The sequence below is a fragment of the Serinus canaria genome, chromosome 2 (assembly GCF_022539315.1).
Source record: "Serinus canaria isolate serCan28SL12 chromosome 2, serCan2020, whole genome shotgun sequence".
NCBI classification, from domain to species: Eukaryota; Metazoa; Chordata; class Aves; order Passeriformes; family Fringillidae; genus Serinus; species Serinus canaria.
In genome coordinates this window covers 69,646,946-69,671,705 of record NC_066315.1, presented here as the reverse complement: position 1 = coordinate 69,671,705, position 24,760 = coordinate 69,646,946, and the positions used below count along the sequence as shown (strand labels likewise).

The following is a 24,760-nucleotide window of genomic DNA, read 5'->3' as shown; positions in this document are numbered from 1 at the left end:
TATGGCACAAGTGATTAAATTATTAACAATCAGACAGTGAGTAGAAAGCAAAGCCTATTTGAAGATCTTCAAGGATCTAATACACTGCTAAAACATTTCGATGCAGAGGTTTTGTAACATTTAGACTGGCAAGAGTTTTTCAACTGCTAAACGTATTTCCACAAGATTACAAGGCATCTCCTTCACTTTATATTGGACCTTAAAATGAGTACATTGGTAGGTAGAGAATGTGCATAAGAAAACAAAATTTACACCAAAGGTTGCAGTTGACAATTTGCCTTGTTTTGACAGTAAAACAGTGGAGAAGTTTATAATCTAAAATTAACATCATTAACTTGCAACAGCAGAAACTAGAACAATGAAAAAGATTATTCTTCTCGCTTTAAAAAACATATCTTGTTCCAACCTCCACAGTTGCTGAGGGGTTCAACCTACAGTTTCACTGTCAAGACAACCACTTACACTATGCAAAACTGAAGTGCCTGTAGATCAGGGCCATAACTTCCACCTGGTAGTCCTACTTATCCAGATACTTGCACTGAATTCTATCAGTCATGACTGGGAGGTGAGTGGTGATCCAAGATGTCCAGCCTGAAAGCTTTAGAGGCCCAGCTGCCATAGTGTTGGGTGTGCTCTGACCTTCTGGGTCATGTTTCTTAAACCCAAACCCTTTAACATTCCAAGCTGAAGATCTGAAAATTCAAGTATCCAAAGGCTTACTGGTTTTAAGTCCTGACCTTCAAGCTTGTGCTTGTATCGAGTCACCTACATAAGCATTTCTTTCAAACTACAACACAACCAAGTCACCTTTTTGATATCTTTCCCAGGTGGTCAAAAGAATACTTGATTTGCATCAAAACAAGAATAACACAGATCATAGGGTCTGAAGAAGTGTTCCAAGGCCAGGCTGGATGAAGCTTTGAACAACCTGGTCTAGTAGAAGGTGTCCCTGCTCATGGCAGGAGGGTTGGAACGAGACAGTCTTTAAGATCTCTTCCAACCCAAACCATTCCATGATTCTATGAATAGCATTGTTATGTTGCTTTAAGAAACACAGCAATGTTGACAATGGATGTATGATAAATGCTCCTTTATGTCACTCACATTAAGCAGCACAGGAAATACAAATGCACACTGGATTTCTTTGCACTGAAGCCAAGCTGTTTAAAAATGCAGGAATACACTATATTCCAAAATTAGTATTATATTATAGGCATGCACAACTTCACATATCTGAACAAAATCAGGAGGCAAGACCTAAAACACAGACTTTGTGAAGAATTCAACAGCGCCTCAACATTTGCAATCTAATGAATTTTCACCACTTAAAATGAGAGCACCAGTGTGATCCTCTCCAAAAAAATATGTTTATAACCAGGTATTACAGCAAGTTTAGTCTATGTGAAGAAAATTTGAGAAGTGATCAACCTAATTCAGAAAGGGAAAAAAATAGCCTCAATAAATTACATTCTAAGGTTTTCCAGTTAGCCACCTATTCATTTTTATCTCAGTTTAGTTGAATACATCTTCTTAAATAGACATAGAGAATCTCTTAACAAAATCAATAAATTTTGCCTATTTTGGTTGTTAAATATTACTGTCAAAGAAGTGAAAGTGCCTGGTTTTACACATAATTTTGGATTCAGAGTACTGAATGAAAATGGAAATATGACATTGAAAACACAGCAGTGCTAACAAATACAAAATATGCAGCTTTTGAAAAAAAAAGCAGCTCACAAGGCACTTATACTATAGTGGTCCATTAAATAAACTGTATACATAGTGCACCCTTAAAACATCATTGTTATGCATCAAGCTTTATCAGTGTTAAACGGGTTTTATTAGAAACAGCCACTGGGTTCTGTGTATTCTGAAGCAGTTATTGAGCAGCCTTGTTTCAGATAATGTAAATGAAATAAATTAGAAGTGGGTCATATAAGGAGAGTATTTTATGTAATTTCTCATGTGAAAGCTTTTCCGTGCAGTGATAAAATGCAGTGTGGAAGGCCATTCTGACACACACCTCTCCCCCCTCCTGACCCCTCTGCCCTAAAAAGCTACATCCCTGCTACTGGAAGAGCCCGGCATTTTAATTACAATTGATTCCATCATCAACTACTGGTTTGGCTCATCATTTGCAGCTTTGAAATTAATGTGCATAACAGTAGCATTAAGCCACTTTCCTTTCCAGAGTAATAACTGGCAGATTAGGTCTTTGTAAAAATTGTACTTTGTTTCAATGGCTTAAAATGCTGAGTTATAACTGACACACTTGATACTGGTTTGACTTTTTTTGTTGTTGTTCACAACATACTTCAAAGGCCAGAAGAGATACAGACCCAACCACATCTTCTAGCATTTCTCTGTGGGAATGGGTTCTTCATCTCCCTTTACAAAGTATGCATATATTAAACCATACTTTTTAATTACTCCCACACTGAGAAAGCTTGGATCATACAAACATATTTGTGATCTTCAGGTTTCCAGTTGTATGTTGGACAGAATAAGGAAAGCTGTCATTGACAGAAGGACCTGTAGATTGGCCAAAGGAAAAGTTAATATTCTAAATCAAAAGCAGTCCCAAAACGTAAGCAAAAGGTACCAGCTTGTTCAGGGGACTTCAATCTACCTCAGCCCAGTCTGTCATGGTACTTATTTCATCCATAAGCACCAAAGTGAGAAAACTTAAGTATTTGTCCAGAATTACCACACATAGTCCATTCTCAAATTCTACTCTGCAGATCACTTACGAGCTCTCCAAATTCTTTCCAACTCAAATCACCAAAAAAAAAAGATATCTAATCCTCATTCACACTTTTGCATAGTTTGGCATTTTCTGGATTTGTACTTTTGTTTTTTCTTTCATAGCTTTTGAGGGGACTCCTCTGTCACACACGCAAGTACTTCCAGCCTAAATCCTTCAGGAGCAAAACTGAGTCCCACTTAAGCAGCAAGCTGTCCAGGACTGCTTGACATTCTTCTTTCCACTCAAAGTAAAGATTACTCAGTTTTATCTGCACTTTCAGATTTTTCCCTTTGCATCATGCAGCGACGAACTATGCTGTCAAAACTTCCTAGGTAAAATAGGCCAATGATGCGAAAAATGCCCATGCAAACAACCTGGAAACAGAGAGAAACAACTTTCAATTCATTTTGGATCCCAGATTGCACCGTATTATTGAGTCATAAAGTTTTAATAAACCCAAGTCCTAGGCAGGCATGTTATATAATCTTCAGAAAACAAACTTACCAAACCAAGCTAACTATGTAACAGTTCAGGACTGAGAAGCAGCGAATACTCTCAGCTCAGTCACCAACTTGCTGCTTCAGCTTGAAAATACTACAGCAATTTCCTAAACCCAAATGCCACAGTATTAACAGCCATTTGATGAAAAGATAATCCATTTTTCCATCATGTTCTACATTCTGAAATTATTTTGAACTACGAGAAATTATGACAACAGGTACTTCCCAAATCCTACCTGCTGAAGACCTTCAGTAATAGAAGTGACTGGTGACATTCCACTTGTCAATATTGATAGCATGTAACCATCTGATCCAACTGAGCTGTTGAAGTTCCCTTGCTGGATGGAAGGATTAAGAGAAAAAAAAGTAATTTCCCCAGTTGTGGCAAATCATGATGTGTCTTATTTCAACAGCTACTCCTGATGGACACAGATAACTGATATAACTGACAACAAATATTTTATTGTAAAAAAATATTGCCACGATTAAGAAGCAAAATACTCCAAAATATTTTGGGCTATACAGCAACATTCCAAAAGGCATTAATTTAAAAATGGAAAAGGAAGCTAACTTGTCATTAAGAGAGAGTGTGCTAAGTTATTGCAAAGTTCTACAAGTTATAAAGGCTGTAAATTTCTTCTTGAGGCATGCTTACTTCTATAGAAAATACATGACAGTCTTCACAGCTCTAAGTATATTTCAGAAACTGAATGATACCCTAACTCTATCAGATCACCAACCACTACTGTAATTGTATGACAAATACAGCTTGCCTTTTGTTAAAATTAGCTTGCTTATCACGTGAGATTTGCAAGGGGGTGTATTTAAAATGCTAGGTAGCAGGTTCTCTTTCACCTACATCAAGGATTTTTAACTGCAAGACACAGCTTGCTAAGCAATTCAGAGGAGAGAAAAGCCTGGGGGAGTGGGGGGGGGGGGGGGGGAAGATACCAGGAAGAAACCCCAAACAATCAAACAACTTTAATTACTTTACAGTAAAATTGCATTTCTACAGCTCTTACTCCCAGGCTTGTCTCATTTGCTTTCATTTGACTTTATGCCAGACAGACTCTGAAACACTGTGGGACTAAGTCTGTGGAATGTGGAAGTAAAAGGAAAAGGTGGAGCTCCTGATTCAGGGTTAGGGGCAAATCTATGCAAAGTAGTAGAGGTTATTAGATCTGATTATTTCCCAACACACACCTGAGAGTACACAAACACCTTCTTGTTCCTATTTCAGTCTCTCTGCTGATGGCCAGAGTGCATAAAGACTGTGTCTGAACTAATATATGATCCAAAGGGTAGAAAGTATGGTATAAATATACCAGATGCTTAAGATGAGAGAGGAGATTAATTTTCCTCATTCACCAGAGAATACTCTGCTGAGGTAGTACTTGCTTTTAAAACAAAATCAGACATAATTCTGTGTTTATGTGCTGCAGTTGTGAAAACACTGTAAAAACTTCACAACTGAACACCTGCTGTAGATGTAAACCATGCTGAAGATCAAGAGTATTTGGAATTGCAAACTAATTGCAGATTTTAGGATTCAATGGGTGTGCTTTATGATCATTTTATGTTTGTTTCTATTCTGAGGTGCTTTATTAAGCATGCAGGCATTCCCTAGCACAAAATATTGAAAAAAATCCTCAGAAAGGCAATACACTAAGAACAGCATTTAATGTATTTTAATCACTCATAAATCACATACTTCAGATATTAAAAGCCAAAAAAGGTCAACTGCCTTCCTTTATTGTAAAATTATTTTTATATGAACTCATCTTGAAGAAAAATAAGAGAGTACAACAAGCTTTTGAGGTTAGACAAATGGTATTTGATACATAAAAAGTCAATAGTTTAGTGCTTTCAAGTCAGTCATAATCCATCTTTGAGACATTGCATCATACTGACGCATCATTTTAATCTGTCTATGTACAACTTCAGATACCTTTTACTTCTGAGAGACTGTATAAAATCGTTTGTGGGCACAGTGGCAAAAGAAGAATAAAGAAAACAGCTCTTGTTCAAACTATCCTAAGAGAACTGCTTTGTGCTAATTGCTTTTGGATTTAGCTTAGCCATTATCTTACTGTCTCAATCCCAGTCTCTTCAACACAGAACATGCTCAAAAAACACAATTTACTTACTATGGCATCTTTCACTATAACTCTGGCAACTTGCTCTGCTTGGCAAACAGATGAGGTTTCAGAAATCAGCTTCGTCTCTAAGGGCTTTAACAGAAAAACACCAGTTTAAGTCTGACTAAGCATACACAGGAGAGAAAGAAATGAAGGTCACATTTGGGGTCTTTTGTCACAGATGACATCGCTGCTTGCAAGGGTCACCTGAAACACTCTTTTAAACAAAGGTATAAGCATGTTTATAAATTGTAGTCCGGTTTTACAAAGGGAAATGACAATTTTTCCTTGAGTAGTACTTTTTTGTATATACTTTATCACTACCATGAAAATGAGGTTTTTTCCCCCAAGTATTTTATTTCCAGTAGAAGCTATCAAAACACTTGAACTATTTTTCCTCAATACTCATTCATTAATGGTTTTTTTTTGCCAGAAATTAAGTATAAGATGAAATATTTTAGGATCCTATAAAACAGCTTGCTTTTTTTTTCCTTTTTGTTTCAGGCCTACTATAATACTGTGATTAGTTTAATTTTGGGACTATTATTTTTTTAAAAAGCACTTCTAGGGAAAAGTTGAGCAACTACAGGTTTCTCATCATCAATGTGAAGTACTACAGTAATTAAATTCCATAGAAAAGGGCCTATTTCCCAATATTTGTAGAATTATGAGTTCTGATTTCATCAACCAAGCTCACTGAGTTTTATTTTTTTGACCACACCATCACAAAAGACTTCATTTCCTCTCAAACCACGACATATGTGTATTTTAAGGGTGGCCAGGGGCACATAAGTGCTTTTGCCAGCTGAAATCACATACAATTTTACATGCATTCCTACAGTGATATGGCTCATGTCATCAGATCTCCATTTCACAGCCCCTTATTTGCTTTTGAGCTTACTGGCCAGTATCAAACGAATCTGAATGAGATATAGGGATATCAACAGTAATTCAAATACTCAAATCTGGAGGAAAAAATAGCAGCTGTACAGGAGTGACAGCTAAAGTTAATGACATGTTGGGAATAAGGCAGGCAGAAATCAGCCATTAAATGCTTGATCTGGCTACTCAGCTGGCCAAGGCACGGCTGTCATTTGTGAGGCAGCTACCTCAAAAAAAAAAAAAAGCTTACTAAATAAACACAGGAAAGCTGTATCCTAGCTCCTGACATTTTCTTTTACTATATTCAATAATTACAAAGAAAAATAAGGACATGCAAGATAGAGGCATATGTTCTAAGTAGTATTAAATATTAATATTATTCAGTGGTATTAAATAAATGCAACAATAAATGAATATCTGAAATGTCACAGCAATGCAATATCACAGCAACTAAAGCTACACTATCATGCTAGGAGCAAGTCATCCAAAGAGGTCATGTAGGCTAAAACAAAGCATAATTCTCTCCTAAAAGACAAAACAGACTTTTTTGACAAATAAGATAAATCTCTCTGAATCTTTTTCAAAGAGAAATCTTAGATGAACAGTACATTCTCCTGGTGCCTGCTGGTGCCCTGAAATAGGCTAAAAATCCTGGAGAATATGCAAGCTATACAAGTATCTGCAGATGTCTAATTCTGGCACTTCATGCGGATGTGTGGGAGTATACATTTAATACAGAATATCTGTATCAAGAAATGATGAAGTAAGAATTGTGTTATACAATCCCTGCTGATTCCTATTCAAAGGGTGAAAGACAAAATGGAATTCAAACTCAATTTCCTATTGTACGTGATGGTGCATGTTGAAAAGATGATAGCCTTCGACTGCAGATTTCTAGCTCACAGTATGCAAATAAAAAATAAAGAGATTTTTTTTCTGGTTACCTGATGCTGTAGTCTGAACAGGGGGCCTGAATGTGATTTTTTGGAAGTATATACTTCACATGTATGGACATGGCAAATGACAAGAGGTGGCTAAAGGTCAAAACTTTCACTTTTAATGTAATCCAAATGACAAATGCCTCCTGCTGCTGACACATCCTTCTGAAAAGCAATACTGTCATTTCCACTATGAACACAGTGGCAAAGAGTTTCCTTTCTACTGTAATACTAGAGAACAGCCATTACTGAACTGGGTCATTACATGCATTCATACAATATGATTGCAGGCTCCACTGAAGGAACTGAGGTTTACTTCCATCTGTCACGTCTATCACAACAGCCACACTTTATCGAAGATGCAAAACAGCAATATTATTTTTGCTTAATTAAGCTTTAGTATCAAAACAAATAGTGATTTTACCACCCCAGTTTACCACCCCACAGCAATATTCTGATTGCATGCAGGAATACTCTGCAATGTTTCAGATCTTAAGGACAAGTATTATAGCCTCAGAACAAGAAACTACACAAAATTATCCTATAAGCTAAATAACTCCGAGTAGTTAAAAACGGGTAAAACTGAAGTGTTTAAGAGTACTTCTTAAAATCTTAATATGCTTTAAAAACACTATTTCAAAAATTGAAGGACAATTTACCTTTGTTTTACTCTCTTCTGCAAAGCCAGGAGTATCAGTATCTGGAGGATAGGCCACTGTTACGTAGACATTGTAAGGTTTTACCTGTGTTTTACAAAAGCATTAAGTGTTACCTTAATACTGACAGCTTTTACATGTCCCTTATAATTTCATCATTTTCTCTTGTAATTAATAAGTTCAGCAAGCAATAATTCAGATTGCTTCTAGGGTTAAGTACTCAGCAATTTCAAGACTTGCAGCTTTATCAACTGAGAAACAAAACAGCAAAGATTTTAAAAAGGTGGTTGTGGTGCTTTTTCTAATAAAATTACCTAAAAACTTTGCAAATTATTTGATGAATCTTGGTGGTTTTCAAGACACTTAGAAAGAATATTAAAGTAGTTTAGGTCTACAATTTTACCAATTTCAATTTCTAAAAGACTAAACCACTGTCAAATACCGGTACCCAACATTTATAAACACAAGGCCAAAAAGGCTTTCACCAAGGAAAAAAACCAACAAAAATGTAAAATTCAAATCTGTTATCTTTAAGAGGTATACTCAAGTCTCAAGGCTTTCCAACCCATGGTATAAACTTGCAAGAGGTCAAAGTCTAAGGAGACAAAAAATAATTGGAAAATGTGAGGGAAAATGGAAGGTCTTACATCAAGGATTGTATTTATTTATGTATTTGTATGTACGTGTCACAGAATTACTACTTAGTGCAATCCTATTCAAACTGCTACAATGCAAATCTGTACCACAGTACAAATAAAAAAAAAATTAATGGAAATATTCAGAGGGCTACAATAAAGCAAAATGTTGTAAAACACCGAGCATTTTTATTTATATTATGAAGCACTCTATATTGAAAACACTTCCTGAAATACCACACCACACGCCCATAAACACCCTATTTTTAGTCTTGAATAATTCAGTCACCACAAAAGTATCTGTCACCAGTCTGAAGAAAGACCCTGCATTCACACTGTTCTATTTGGCAGAACAGAAGTGATTAGAGGCAGTTTTACCCCACATTCTTATCCTGATCAAGGCATATGACATGGACTATGTAAGAGTCTGGAACCAAACAAAGGTATTTTATATATAAACACATAATTACTCAAATACACATTCTTGACAGGAAAATGACAATAAAAGTAATTTTCAAATCAGTTTTATCTCTCTTACTACAATGTATTTACCCACTTTGCTCCACTGAACAATGAAAATAGTGCTTGGTTTTGGTCTTAAACATAAGCTTAGATTACTGCAGGATGAAAAGCTCATATATATGACAATATAGAAGGGTAAGTAACCGCAAACCCAATTTTTGTTTTGGTGGACAATCCTCAAATTCTAGCTTAGGAGTTTTACAGTTTCATATGGTTCACATACCACTTACCATGGACTCTCAAACAAATTGGCAATCATTGGCCTGTCTCTCATGCATCCATGTGATATCTTCAATATAATTTTGCACTTAGAACCTTGAAGAAGGCTTTTAATCAAGAGTCTTAAAAATCTAGTCCTTTTAATTAAAATGAAATATTTAAAAAATGTCTGCACATGTGGTCATACTCAGTTTTAGGAACACACTCAATCTATTCCCTCTTATGCAACTGAAATCAGGTTAATTTCTGCAACCCATGCAGAGCAGTAAGACTGCACTGCTGCCAAATGAGGGCAAATAACACACAGATATTAGCAATGCTGCACAATACAACCCCCCGCCCAATCCGTTTGAATGAACATGTCCTGTGCTAAACAGGACAGTTAAACCAAAATTGTTTATAACCAAAATTACTTCAAATCATTGCAGGCATACCTCCATTTGCAGGGCTTCAGCCAAGCCTCGAAGAGCAAATTTCGTGGGAGAGTAAGCTGTATATCCAAAGAGGCCTAACTGGCCAGCCTGAGACGACACGAAGACGATCCTTCCCATCCTGCGCTCCTTCATGGTAGCGATTACCGCTCGGCTCGGGTAAACACTGCCCAGGTAATTGACTGCCATTAATCTCTGTGCAAACAATACCAACATTGGAGCATTTGAGCCTCAGAGCCAGAATTCTTCAGCTGTTTGGTCTTATTTATCAAAAAAAAAAAACCAACCCTACTTCAGTCTGCTTTAACAATCAAGTTCACCAGATCTGTTCTGGCAAAAGAAACAACTGTTTTCTATTCTACAGCTTCATAAACTGTTTTATAGCTAAAAATCTCACTCCAAGCCAAAAGAAATCCTGTAAGTCTTAATAGCATCCAGGATACTGATAGTACTGTGAACCATATGGCCTTGAAGGAGAAAGAATAATATTTCAGGGAAAATCTAACCTGAACAGCCTCCAGGAAGCAATCCATTTATGCATGATGCATGAAAACATACTGAAAGTTTAAAGAGCTTTCTAAAACAGGAAACAGGAAAAATGCTATGTATCTACACGTTTCAGAGATTTTATTCTTTGCCAGGATAAAGGGAAGCCTTTAATTTCATTCTCTACAAGACATAAAACACAACTGATAGCCTATACAAGCAATAAAATGGATTATTCAAATTTATTATAAAATTATGCCCATTTAGTATTTTCAGATGATTCAGCATTGTCTGTAGATGAATGGAGGCCTGAGGGCAAAAAGTAACCAAAATACAGGTGTTTTGGGGTGGCTTTTTGGTCTTTTCATCAGAGCAGCAGCTTCTCAAGCTGAAACAATATGTACATCTCAGAACTGAACACTGCATTTTTCTTAAACAGGTTCAAAATATTTTTGAAAAATCTTCAACAGAAAAAAATTAAACTATGTGAAATCATTAGGGGAGAAGTTAGAGGCAACCTTTGCAAATCTGAAGAGATTCTGACAGCTAGCACAAGTCAAGTGTAGCACTGTTCAAGTCTGCAGACACAGAAATGCAATCTAATTGTTAGAATGGTTAAATAAGAAATCATCATATGATGAAATAAAAAAGTATGCTCACTCACTTCAAAAGAATTCACTTCAATATCCTCAAATTTTCCTGTAACTGATGTTCCTGCACAGTTTACGAGCATGTCAACTGGCCCCAACTTCTCCTGAGCCTGGAAGAGGGGAGAGAGGTTAAGATATTCTTTATTAAGAAAAAACCTTCCTATATCACTGTACCAAACAAGAAACTATATCCAACAGAAATACAACACACAGAGATAAGTTTCTCAAGATATGTAGGTGAATCAGTTATTTTCTCACCTGTTTTAGAACATTCTCCACCTGCTCATAGTCTTTAGACACATCAACGGAAATACAGAGTACAACCTAAAAAAGAAAAGTGAAAGCACATTTTCACAACACACCTGAGTCCAGTAATTGTTGACTTAGAGCCTTTCAAAATGAAACAAGCCCAATGTCGTATCTTTTCCACAAAAAAAGTCTTTTTGACAAGATATTCTGTGCTTCACACTGGAGGAAGCAGTTGCTGCTACCACCGAGCTCCTCCCCCTCACACACAGGTTCTAGTATAATAAAGATTACATTAAGAACAAATAAGCACCTCATGACCTTCAAAGCAGTGACTCATGTGCAAAGTACAATTTCTAATTTACTGTACTAAGAAGCACTATTGACTGAGTTATTTACATGAAGTTTAGTAAAAGCTATTTTAACTAAGACAATAAAAATTCCCCAGTGTTTTGTTTAACTTTCATCAGCTAAACATAAGTCAAACCATTTGTATGGCTTAGGCTCATCTTTATAGAAAAAATTGGTTTCTTCCACGTCATAGCAAGACATTGTTGCAGTGTTACCCTGAAATGGCAGCACCAGCACGGCAAAAAAAAAATCTGTTGCAAAATTTAGAAAGCAAGTGTTAAACCCCCTCTAATTTTAGTACTTGCAATGCACACTACCTCCTTATTTCATGACTTTTTAAGAATAGTAGTAAACCTAGTTGCATAATATTTAATTGGGACACCTCAAGGATAAAATTAAAATAAAATTATATGAGAAACTGACTCATTGCACAGTGTCATAAATATCTGAAAAAGTGAAGGCATGTGTACATATTTACATCTTGACTGAAAATCAGACATTAAGGGGTTTAGTTTGAAAGATATAGAAAAATTAAAATAACCAGGGAAGAAAGAAACAGAAAGCAGGGGTGGGCAGGAAGGATGAAAGAAAAGAAGTGATAGTGATTTTTTTTTTTTTTTTGCAGCTAAAAGTTAGGCCCTGTTTTCCTTGAAAGTTACTGACTACTTTCACCAAGATGGTCTCAGAATCTAGGTTTTCAAACACCTTCAAATCAACTTCTGGCCAAAGACAGCACTGCTTCTTTTGGGTTACCACTTCCAAACTGTAAGACTGCTGCAAACACCATGTACTGACAAATAAGCTACTCTCTCTGCTAAACCATCAACAGAGCTCTGGGGCAATTCCTCATCTTTGAGCAGAAAAGCCATCTCCTACTGCAATAACAGGAGGGACTCCTGTATTCTTGTTCCAGCTTCTATCCTTTCTGTTACTTTGGTCAATTAATTTGAAAGCCAGAGATAAAATAAAACAAAGCCATCAGTAGTTTGTAAAAAGTGTGCTCATGAACACTTATCATGGAGCATGTGGGCAAACACACACACACACACACACACACACAAAAGGCTCACCACAGTGTAACTAATTGCTTTGGCAGCCAGTGATTCAGTCCTGCCCCTGGTCAGACTGTGACACTTCTTAGCTGCCTAAACAGAATCTGCCTGCCATTCCTGTACAGCAGGTTGGCTATTCCTGCCTCCCAGCACTGTGTGTAGATGGACAGCAGAGTAAACTTGTGGCACAAGTTATTGGCAGGAATCCCCTTAAGGCATTTATTACATTTTGGAAACATTTATCTTTTTCATAAGTTTAAGAACAAAACAGCAGCTGAATGCAAACAACACTGAATTATCATTTGGATGTCTTTGCCAAGATCAGTGAGGAGATGAAGTAAATCACAGTTCTCTACAGAAATTGGAGCAATTTGTTAATTTAACAGATTGCACAGATTAGTTACACTGTGAACAACACACTCGGGAACTACCACAGCTTTTACTGACTACTATCACGTTTTACAATTCACCTCTTTGCTTCCATAACCATACATTCTTTCTGCTACCATATACTAATTACCTTCACTCCAAAATATGGACTATAGATCCACATCTAGGACACTAGAAGTAGTCTTATGCCCAGCCCTGCTCATTACATTTTGTTCTAAACACTGCGTGATGTTGGACCATTAATAAGCCTTCCCCAATAAAAGATCAACTGTACCCCTAGTAACATAACTGAGAATATTATAGATTAGAAAAAGGATTTTAAATATACTGGGAAAAAACTCTAAGGGTTTTGCAGTGCACACCTACATCCAGAGAGGCTGCACCCTCACATGCAAACGTGATACATTAAAGGTACATATAGGCCAGACTCTGGTTGTCAATGCAACTTGGTTTCCGGTAGGTATCCAAGAGCTGAACAGTGACAGCACACGCCCAAGAAACCAGTAATCTTTCCTGAGGATCTCTGCTCTTGACATGGGACCACTCAGTGTCTTCAAGGACACAGGCAATGAGATCTGCAGGAAGCTTGCAGGTGACACCAGGCTTGGGAGTACAACTGAAACACATGAAGGACAGGATGCCGTCCTGAGGAACCTGGACAAACTTGAGAAGTGGGCTCTTGGGAACTTCATGAAGTTCATCAAGAGCAGGTACAAGGTACTGCACCTGGATTGAGACAATCCCCCCCTCCATCGAGGCAGGCTGGGAGATGAACTGATTGAGAGCAGCTCTGATGAGAAGGACTTGGGGATGCTTGGGGGTGCTGGTGGATGAGAAGCTGGACATGACCCAGCAATGGGCACTCACAGCCCAGAAAGCCAAAACGTGTTCTGGGCTGCATCCAAAGCAGTGTGGGCAGCAGGGCCAGGGAGGGGATTCTGCCCCTCTGCTCTGCTCTGGTGAGACCCCACCTGGAACACTGCATCCAGCTCTGGGGCCACAGCAAAGGAAGGACATGGAACTGCTGGAGCATGTCCACAGAAGGCCACAAAAATTACCAGAGGGCTGGAACAACCCTCTTATGAAGACAGGCAGAGGGGTTGTGTAGCATGGAAAAGGCTTCAGGCAAACCTTACAGCTGCCTTTCAGTATGTGAAGGGGGCCTACAAGAAAGCTGAAGAGGGGAATGTAATGATAGGACAAGGGGAAATGGTTTTAAACTGAAAGACAGTAGGTTTAGATTAGATACAAAGTAGAAATTCTTTACTGCGAGGCACCGGCACAGGTTGCCCAGAGAAGCTGTGGATGCCTCACCCCTGGAAGTGTTCAAGACCAGGTTGAATGGGGCTCTGAGCAATTTGGTCTAATGGAAGGTGTCCCTGCCAAGAGTAGGAGAATTGGAACTAGACAGTCTTTAGGGTGCATTCCAGCCCAAACCATCCCATGATTCTGTGATCTACTAAAGGTTACAGTCAGTGTATGTTACCTATACCAGGCATCACCTTTCCCTACTTCTCTTTCAGTAATCCTTTTGTACAGCTTCTCTGTTCATCTACTGTCACTTCACAGCTTTTGATCTATTGTCCCAGTGCCAGCTCTGCCCCAGACTCCCTGCCTTCTACAGTTCTGCTCTTTCCATTCAGATCAGTCAGGCTTCCCTGAGAGCAGGTCCACAGCCCAACAGCTACAGAGGAGCCAGCCTACCCACCACCTCTGCTGCCAACTGCTTAACCTGGCTGCAAGCCTGAAACTGCTTCTGCAAAAAAAGTCCTAGTCAGTCCACACTGGAGCTTGCTCAGCCTTGAAGGTGCTTTTGGAGATTTTCACTGAAACTCCTAGGTGCATGCACCAAATAATAGTCTTTTTAGAAGTCAGCATCTATCAAGCTAGGACAGATTTTAACAAGAACATCCTGACACAGTGTTTGACAAGGGATTAACTGCAATGCTAAGCCTGGGAAACTGCTAGAGCAGCTAAAAGAAAATGGTTATCAGGATTTTTTTTTAAATGGGCAAAATACACCTTCTCCTCACCTCAAATGGCTTAGCTTTTCAAGAAAAGTTGATCTGAGTAAGGCAGCAAGCACAGAAAAAAAAAACCCAGCTCAAGCCATTTAATAAAAGTATAAGGAAGCAAAGACAGAATCTTATCTTATAAATGGGGGGATTAAAAATTTTTAAAAAAATATAGCTATTATACTAACATTTTCCCCAACAACTTTCAGCTTTTTTTCATTGCTTCTTTTCAACAAAATATCTAGTTTATCAATTCAAATCTCTAAAGTTCTTGAGAACTTTAAAGTAGTAAAGTTAAAAGTAGTCAAGTGTAAGTAAATTATCAAATCAGCTGGGACTGAAAGCACCATAAAAATTATAGACAAATAAATTACTTTTATTTGTGATCATGAAAATAACTTAGTTACTAAGTTACTTTTATGATAACAAAGTTCTGGAACACAAGAAATCAAAGATGTTAATAGTTTCAGTACTATTACCCCTCTCCCCTTCATTATTAGTAGTAAGAAAACATTATTTTACTATTTCACCTCAAGGTTGCATGTTTTGAACACAGCAAGCTTAGCTATTCCAAGTTAGTACTTCTGCAAGCTCTAAACCATTGCCCTCATGCACGAATGCATTCTCTATTTAGCAAAGCATCTTCTATGTTTAGAAGTCTCTAAACTTCACAAATTTAACTTGTGTAACTGGTACAGGAATTAATCAGAAAAAGGAAAAAAAAGTATGACGTAGTGAAATAAACCTGGGAACAAGCAACTAAATTTCTTTCTCCAGATAGACACTGTATTTATGAATTGCAAAAAAATGGTATTTGAGGGGAAAAAAAAAGGTTCTTCCACTTCATTTGAAAGAATAAAATGCGTATCAAGTGACAGTAAACTGCAGCTATCCAAAAAAGCATTCTACACCTACAGATGAAGACATCTTTTTCTAAGAAAAGCAGGCTAATGCACCAGCTAGGCAACATCAAGTATAGCAAGAGCTCAAAACATCTCATGTAAACAGACTGGTATTCCTGCATCCAGATACTGACTCCTCACTCAGTTTTGTCAAACGGCTTTGTTTTAAATGCAGGACCAGTGAACTGTGTTGTAGTCACTGCCTTAAACAAAACACAGGACAGCCCCTCTTGGCAGTGACCTTACCTGCTTGTCATTAACAGAGTACTTTTCTATTTCCTTCTTCGTCTGCAACAGCTTGTTCTGAAATGGACACAAAGACAACTGAAACATCATTCTGAGAGCAGTATTAGTCCTCAGTACTTCAATATGGCTTAAGCCCTATAGCCCCCCCAAAGTTATCCTCAACTAGTTAAGAGCATTTGAATGTCACTTTGAAGATAGTGACATTCACTTACAAAGATATGAAAACATGAAATTTATCAAGAATTCACTTCTCTGTTTTTCACTTTGTGCTCTAAAGCCAGTAATGGTTTCCATAGATTTAATGCTTTTGTTTCATGCTACAGAGAACTCCTAAAACTGTAGGTATTGATTCTTCTCCTTTACTTTAGCTCTATTTTATATTTATATGATATTACATAAACCTTCCCGCAGAATAATCACGGGCATGAAATCATCAAATCCCAAAAATCCAAATTAAATTCAAAATGTAAATTTGAATTTAAATTCAAAGTGTAATAATCCTTTCAAGAAAAATTCTCTTAATTCTGACTACATTCAAGGTTATGTAAAGTAAGTTCTCAAGTGTACGTAAATTATCAAATCAGCTGGGACTAAGGGCTCCCAAAAAATTAAATGCTTTTATTTCCAGAATAATTAGGTTTTTTGCAACAAAAAACCAACAGCCTGTTATGAAAACAGAGTAATTCCAATTAAATTCTGAATACCCCTTAGTTAAAAAACAGCAATAAAAAAACCAACAAAGCAATGCTTTTCCTTCCAAAGCTGTCTTGATGAAGAGGTTTTCACTAGTAAAAAATAAGATATAATGCTGATTAGACACCAGTACATTTTGTGAATTTTAGAGATGATTAAACTCCCACATGTCACTAACTGTAGAGAAATTCCACAGTTTTAAGCAATATAGGGGTTTTCCTGATTTTGTGCTCTGGCATAAATCTAGACAATGATATAACAAATGCCAATAACAAAAGCAACAGCACTGACAAAGTTTTAAATCAAGCTAATCACAAATTCCATGTTGGGCTTCTTAAAAAGGCAGTCACCTCTGCTATTTAAACACATTAATTTGGAATGCTTAGGGTCCCCTTAAAACACACTCTGAAGTAGTATGAATAATCATCAATTCCAAAATTATTCCCCACCTATACAGATTTTGTGAACAGTTTAGCTGGTAAAATTACACATGCACTTACCTCATCCCTTGCAATCAGTGTTATGAAAGCACCTTGCTTATAGCATTCAATAGCAATACATTTTCCAATTCCACTGGAGCCTCCAGTTACCTAAAAGTTGTTTGAAAATAGCAGTGTTAGTCCACTATTCTCATCCCTTCTCACATATGTATGAGGCAAATCACATGAAAATTCTAAAATCATACTGAGGTTAAAATATCACCCAATGAGATACAAATATAGAAGAGGTACTAAAGTTAGCTTACTTATGGAGTATGAATGAAACATAAGACCTGACTAGATCAATGAGCCTTTGTTTTACCCTAAAACCAGTTTTACCTCAGTGGTAATTTTTGGTGATTTCCCGTTGTCAGGCACACTTAGACAACTCCCCTGTGGGTGCTCTCAAACATTCCATAGGCTACTTCTAAAAGCATGCTGTTAGAAGTTTGAAATCACTATGAATTGTCATGATAGTGCCATTACATGCTGTCCCTTCAGACCTGGCCACAGTAGAAATTACTTGTAAAATCAGCGATTGCAGATGGTTTTCTGAAGATGTCATCATGTAAACATAACCAGAAAACATCATCTTTCTTATTAATGGAAAAATCCCATTAATTCAACAATTTGCCCTTTGTAGTGCATTTTTCAGTCCCCCAGTCAGAGCCTTGAACTGCCCCCATTCCATCCTGCTATTTCAGTTTACTGGGGATGCCAGCACCTAATTTCCATAACCTTTTCTTCTTCCTCCAAGCTGTAACATCTGGATTGTCTTATATGCAAAGAGGAAGTTAATATTTCATTAATATTAGACAAACATAGGTTGATGGCTACAGTCCTGCATCATATGCTGCAGGAGTGTACCCTGACAAATCATACCAACATACAGGTGAAGGTCACCCTACCACCTCTTTCACTACCCCCAATAAACCTACTTATGAACTGCCTGTGGAACAAGATGCAGATGACAATCCTGACCTCTCTTTTTGACCAAAATAAAAATGTCTGCCTGACATCTTTAGGTGATTTGGATCAGTCTCAGTCTGCACATGCCGCTGGTTCTAGGACACTGGTATCTTCCTCATATTCCCAAGTTATTTGAATTTTCCTTCGACAGCATATTAAAACTCATACTGAGAAAATATTGGAACAAAATACCTAGAAGCAGTTGTTTTAAAGAAAAACACATTGATGAAATGAGTTCAGAAGAATTGGAAGATGAAATTCAGATTTCTTCAGAAATCATCACCTTTTGCTCTTTATCAAAACCTTTCCAAAGACTCCAGTGAAAGGCTACCTCCTCCATTTTAAGAAAATGGAGGCATTGAGCTAATTAGTGTACCAGCAAAGATCCCAATCTCTAACTACACATCCTATCAAAAGCCTTGTGTTGTCTTCTCATTAGGTAATGTCTCAGTTTTGTTTTCAGAGATGCATTATCCTCAAAATTCTTTCCACTCCCGGAGGCAATAAAGTCAAAAGAGTCAGAAGTACATTCCCATGAGTCACTAAACTCTTCTTTCATTTGAGTATTTTACCACTACTCTTCAAAAACAGCTTAGTGCAAATGAAATAATCCCAGCAAAGATTTTCGACACAATCCACAGTTTCTGACTGGTTCATCTTGAGCCGTAAATGGGCCAAGAATGGGCGTAGCACGTACAAAGACTAATTTTGGCACTTCAGGCTTCCTCTGTTATTAGAAAGAACTGCTTCAGATTAACTTCTACCTGACTCTGCAAGATCAGCTTCACACTAGGATAACTTCACTCTGAGGATAACTCCAAGACGTGTGTCCTGTTCTGGAGATGTAAAACCCTGTCTGTAATATTACGAACCAACAACGAGAGCTTTCAGAGTAAATAAGTCCGTAAGAGTGCAAGTGTCAATTATTGATTTGTCACTTCAGCAGAACCACAGAATTAATATGATGATTTATTAGGGAAAGAAGCAACAAATACACTTTGGCCTTTGGTACACTGAAATTCTTAAAATAGATTGCAATATTCCAATACATATCTGAAAAGTTTAAAATAGTTTGATACATTCAGGCAGACCTCAGATCCACAGTATGTGGGAGATGCTTCCACAGATCAGCAGCAGGTACACCAGCACTAATCAATGGGCATGGAAGATTGTTCCAACTCCAATTTTTGGTGAGACAGCTGATTACTACCAGCACAAACTGGCAGCTATCAGGAATGGTTCAACTACACCAGTGCTTGAGGAATTCTCTGCAGGTGAAGGTACTGGCACCAAGCCTCCAGCTTGTCAAACAGCGCTAAGGCTCACTTCAGAAAGACAACGTCTGAAGTCATGCAAAGAACAGAAAAAGGAAGTTTTTATTTACAGTCACACCGAAGGACACTGGATAAAGCTCATGTCAGATTGGTCAATGATAAAGTGCAATATCAATTAGCTGGGAGGCTGCTACAAGCACCTGGGAGGATGTTACTAATACACCTTTAAGGAGCATTCACCATGAGTGCTAATATAATAGCAAAAAAAAAAAAAAATCCCCAACACCAGTAAAAAGTTTGCTTTGTGCTATAATGAAGTTAACCTAAGCAAATCTATGAGGTCCGTTAGGTATGTCAGTTTCTAACATGCTCAGAACTAACAGAAGAGCACACACCTACTCTGTTAAAGACAACACTATTACAATTGCTTACTCTTGTGGCTAATGGTTCTACACTACGACTGCATTTCATTAATTCCAAACATTTGAATTGCCACAGATCCTATTTTTAAATTTTACTGTAACTCAGCCTCAGAGGAGTTACCAAAAAAAAAATCCGGCCACTGCAACTCAAATCACAGCCTAGTATTTTGACAAGAAGGCACAATTAAACCTTAGCATTAATTCAGATGTTCAGAATGCAGCACTTGAGCAGCGTTACTGAGCTGTTTCTACACTTAAAAAGAACAGGTACCAAACCATGTATGCCAAAAAGTACCTGGCTCCAACTTGTGGAGCTATGATCCTTGATAACAGAGATCAATTTTTAAGAGATTTATTTCCCCCTTATAAATGGAAACAGTGGCAGGAGGTACAGAGAATTGATCTTTTAGATTTTCAGATTTGAGTTACTGGAAATTCACTTCATTTGACGAGACAGTACAAATCCAAATTAACTGAACTGTCATCAGGAATGATCAAGACTTGATATGGCATCTCCAATAGAACTTAGTAACTTTCACTGAGAACTGGATGCAAGCTGGCTTCATGCTTTTAGACAGTGCTCCGATAGAAGGTTCTACTGAAACAGAACGTGCCTTTAATCTGCGCTAAGTGGTTAGCACTCTGACTAGACTCAAAATGACCTCTTGTCAAGCCACTCAGATGTGTCCAAACCACAGATTTTATCACTCCCAACACAGGATCAATGGTGCTGAGACACCAAGATGGGCCTTCCTTACAGCTGACCACAGTCACCAGGCCGGGTTCTGCACAGAAGTGGGGGAATTACTGGACTAGAGAGGACCCACGTGCAGGAGGGTTCAGCACGATCACCTGAACTACACCCACATGAAAAAGGGCCCTTGTCAAACTGAATGGGAGACAGTCCCAAGCAGGTTATGTCTTTACATTTCCTGCCATCGCTAATCTGAACTTGGATAACTGCATTCATAACACTGAGACCTCAGGGGTTTGGGCTCTTCTCAGAAATTCAACTTGGTTTTAGAAATATTAAGGCTGAAACAAGGCGAGAAGATCAGCGTTCATATTTCAGCATGGAGTTTTTAAACATCACTCAAGAACTTTTGTAGAGAAACTTAAGAGAGAACATGTAGAGAGAGCAGGTGTAACATCCCTGACAAAGGGCAATTAAATGTGGTCCGAGTGAATGCAAATGCAGCTGTGGTAACTACCTTAGACTATTTTCATACTCCTGTCTACTGTTACAGCCAGCTACCAAAACACTAGCTTATTCTCACAGAATCTGTGACATGTACTAGTTTGTAGCCTGAGACCAAAGCAGAGAGATAAAGCCAATGGCAAAATAAGAAATGCATTACACTGCCTTCTGAATCACAAGGCACAAAGAAGTTCAGCACATGAAGCCGCATCTCTACAGCACAAAAATAACTTTTACACCCTTTCTTTGAGAATGTTTCCCTAGTCATGCAAGAAGTCAAAAAGTACTAAGCATTTAAGAAGCATTTTGTTTAAAATAAGTTAAACATAATGCCTGAGCCAATTTAAGAGCAGAGAAAGCACTTATCATTTAATGGTGCTATGTGGAGTAAAGAAAATACATAGCAGATAAGGACGGGGTGGGGGGAGAGGGGGTGAGGAACCCACAAGATTAGACGATGAGTAATTTGGAGTTTTCTAGACGCTCACTCTGAATAGCACTCCTTTTCTAAGAAAAAGGGACTCTTATAATTCTATGATTTCTCCAGAAACTATGTCTCGCCTAACAGCGAGGGCTTCTGTCACGCAAATGCACAAATGACTGTGGGAGAGGACAAAGAAAAAAACCCTCAAGTTTTCTGCTTCAAATTCCTATCCCAAATGGCAGCCAGAGTAAGTTATTCAGCCACAACTCAGACATCTCCTAACCATAACTGCTAAGAGTAAAGAGAAATAATTTTTCTGAAGGATTAAAAGTGAAAAGAATGCTGACTTAAGTTGAAAATTCAATAACTGGAATGTAATAGCCTCTGAAATTGCCCAATGACCTTCCTTCAGAAATGCAACAGATTTTATTATACTTTGAACAGATCCATAGAGAGAACTGTTTCTAGGGAAGACTGACTTTTTCTGCTTCAGTAAAGCAATTTATTCAGGCATATTTTGAAAAATTATAGTGTGCAATGACAATCACCCTGTTGAAAGGGCTCAACCAGCTATATACACAATTTGCAGGTCATTCTTTTATTTATTTCAACACTGGGTTTAACTGAGGCCTGATACTTAAACAGATTTTGATCTTTTTCAGGGGGAAGACTTCAAAGAAACTCTTACATATTGTTACGGTCCTTAAATATTTTCATGAAGTCTCTCAGTCATTTCAGTAGCAGAGAATGTTCACTCCCACCACACAATTAAAGAATTCACTTTACACACACAACATGGGAAGTCTTCTTGAATAGTATTTCTAGATTTACATTACCATCATCCAATACTTTTCCTTATGCATGACATTAGGGAATCTGAAATCCACAAGTACAAGTGTCCAGCATTATTAACAGCATCTACACATCTAAGAATTAGTGACCTTCAAACCAACTGTTCCATATATCATTAGTTTGCATAAACACTTTAGGAGCATAACTGAAGTCAAAATAAAACAAGCAGCTCTACAAGTGGTGACACAATAAAACTGTTTGCCTGCAGATTTGTATCATCAAGTTGAATATATCTTACAGCCTTTTTCTTCATCAATATATTAATATAGTTAGTTTTCCAGTTGAACTCTTAATTTTACAGGACTTGCAGGAACACTGTTTATCAGCCTTGTTCTAGTACCAAATTGAGCATAAACTGCTAATTAGCAGCAATGGTTACAGGGAGGCTTCTCCAACAAGAACAGTCTCATAATTTTCAATGTGAATTTGTTTAAATGAACCCTTCTGATTGGAAGAGCCAGCACAGTAGCTTTTAAAGAGTTTAATCACTATACAAAATGGAAAAAAAACTCCACATAATCACCACATATATAAATAAATAAAACTAACCAAGCAAAATCCATTTCACTTTTTATGTTTGCTACTCTATTTCTTCACAGAAGTCACAGAAAGTGTGTAAATCTCCTTCACCTTTGCCTTACTCCTACAGGGACGGAAAGAGCCATAACCCAAGAACCTTAATGCAACCCTGAACACGCCTCACACAGAATATGATGCTGTAAAGCCAGTTACAGCACCCAAGTTAACACCTACTGCATAAAGCAGCTGGGGAGCACTGTTGCAACTTGGAAGCATCTTAATCATTCTGGGGACAGCTCCATCCTCCAAAGAGGAACTCCAAAAGATAATAATGAAAAAAAACAAACCAAAACTACTCACTTACAGTAAATATAAACTAACAGTAAACTGCAGCTTCTCTGTACAAAACATACCCTTGGAGATGTGGAGATAAACTAAGAAAGCTAATTCTAGAACCCTGAATCTTTTGAACTGCTTAACTCATTTGCTGTCATGTGCCCAAATTCAGTATTTTGTGATGCCTATGAAAGCAACTGGGTAGTATTCCCCTTTCTTCCATCCCCCTCTTCCCAAGCCACATAGTCATATAACTTCCAGCAATGTACTACTCATGGACTCTTTCAACAGGATGCTCTTCCAAAGACTTCTTTCTACCATCTTGTCAAAATATTGCTCAAAGACATCCATATCAATGTGCTTAAAGATGAAAGGGCGCCCAAGTGTCATCTGACCACTTCCTTTGTATTGGTTTTTCCATTTCCTCATACCTGACTTGGTTTTATAGACCAAGGAGATCATAGATTTGGCCTTTGGTTTATGCGTGCGTACACACACCACGTCATTACCCTGGGAGATGCTAAAAGAAAAGAAAACTCGAGGTAACCGGTGGCTTTGGAGAATACAAATGGAATGTCTCAAAAAGCCAGCGCTGAGACTGGAAGATGGTGACTCAGACCATCGCCTTAAGCCAACCGGGACACGCAGCGGTTGTCAGAGCCATCGGGACAGGTCGTTTCCTTATCACCCGGGACTTGTGGCTCCCGGTCTTTTGGAGCTCGGGGTGCCACCGCCAGCTTTCCACGATTCCTCTCGGAGCCGCGGGCACCCCCAAGGCTGGCGCTGCCCGGCCGCCTGCCCCGCTCCGGGTGCCCCCTCTTTCCGCCGAGAGCCTTCCCCGCTCTCCCCGCTCCTGCCGCGGGATTTCCGCACCCATACTCCCGGCTGCCAGCGGGGCATTGCCCACAGCCTGCGCCCCCACCTCGGCGAAAGCGGCTTCCTGCCCTCCTTCCTTCCCTTTCCCGGCGCAGGGCGGGAGGCTCGGGAGCCATCCCGCCGCCTCCCCCGGCGCCGAGGCCGAGCGGCAGCGCCCGCCCGCTGCCTCCTCCCGCGGCGGAGCGGGACTGCGACCGGGGACCCCGCCCCGCGCCCTTCCCGAGGGGCGCGCACTCACCACGACGTGCGCGCCGGGCAGCTTCAGAGACTTGGGGCTGATAAGCGGCGACACCATGTAGAGGAGGAGGACGAAGGCCACGATGAAGGCGGCGGCCAGGAGCAGCATGGCTTGGGCTGCGCCGGCGGAGGAGGGGCAGCGGGCGGGCGGGCGGGGGACCGAGCCCCTCGGGCGGGTGCAGCGGCGCGGGGGTCGCGGGGCCGCCCGTCCGCTGCCCGTGCCGCGGCGGGACCGGCGGGGACGGCGCTGCCGCGGCGGGAGCGGGAGCGAGCGCGGCACGGAGGAGGCGGCCGCGGGAGGAGGGGCCGGGCCCGGCCGCCGCTCCGCCGCCCCATTGGCTGCCGGGGCGGGGCGCGGGCCTGCGCGCCGCCATTGGCCGGCGGGCGGGGGGCGGGCGCGCGCGGGTTGGCGGCGCGGCGGGGCCGGGCCCGCGGATTGGGGCCCGCGGCGCTCCCGGGGTCAGGGACGGAGGCAA

General features: G+C 39.3%; 1 protein-coding gene across 1 annotated transcript; it reads right to left on the bottom strand.

The window, feature by feature from the left end:
- Nucleotides 1–24,449, bottom strand: KDSR (3-ketodihydrosphingosine reductase). Its single transcript, XM_030226814.2, has 10 exons — nucleotides 24,286–24,449; nucleotides 17,199–17,288; nucleotides 16,006–16,062; nucleotides 11,062–11,127; nucleotides 10,818–10,913; nucleotides 9,671–9,862; nucleotides 7,864–7,947; nucleotides 5,394–5,477; nucleotides 3,483–3,584; nucleotides 1–3,120 (listed from the first exon to the last, which is right to left on the bottom strand). The coding sequence occupies exons 1-10, from the start codon at nucleotides 24,391–24,393 to the stop codon at nucleotides 3,001–3,003; spliced, it is 999 nt and encodes a 332-aa protein (XP_030082674.1). The 5' UTR covers nucleotides 24,394–24,449; the 3' UTR covers nucleotides 1–3,000.
- Between the last annotated feature and the right edge of the window lie 311 nt (nucleotides 24,450–24,760).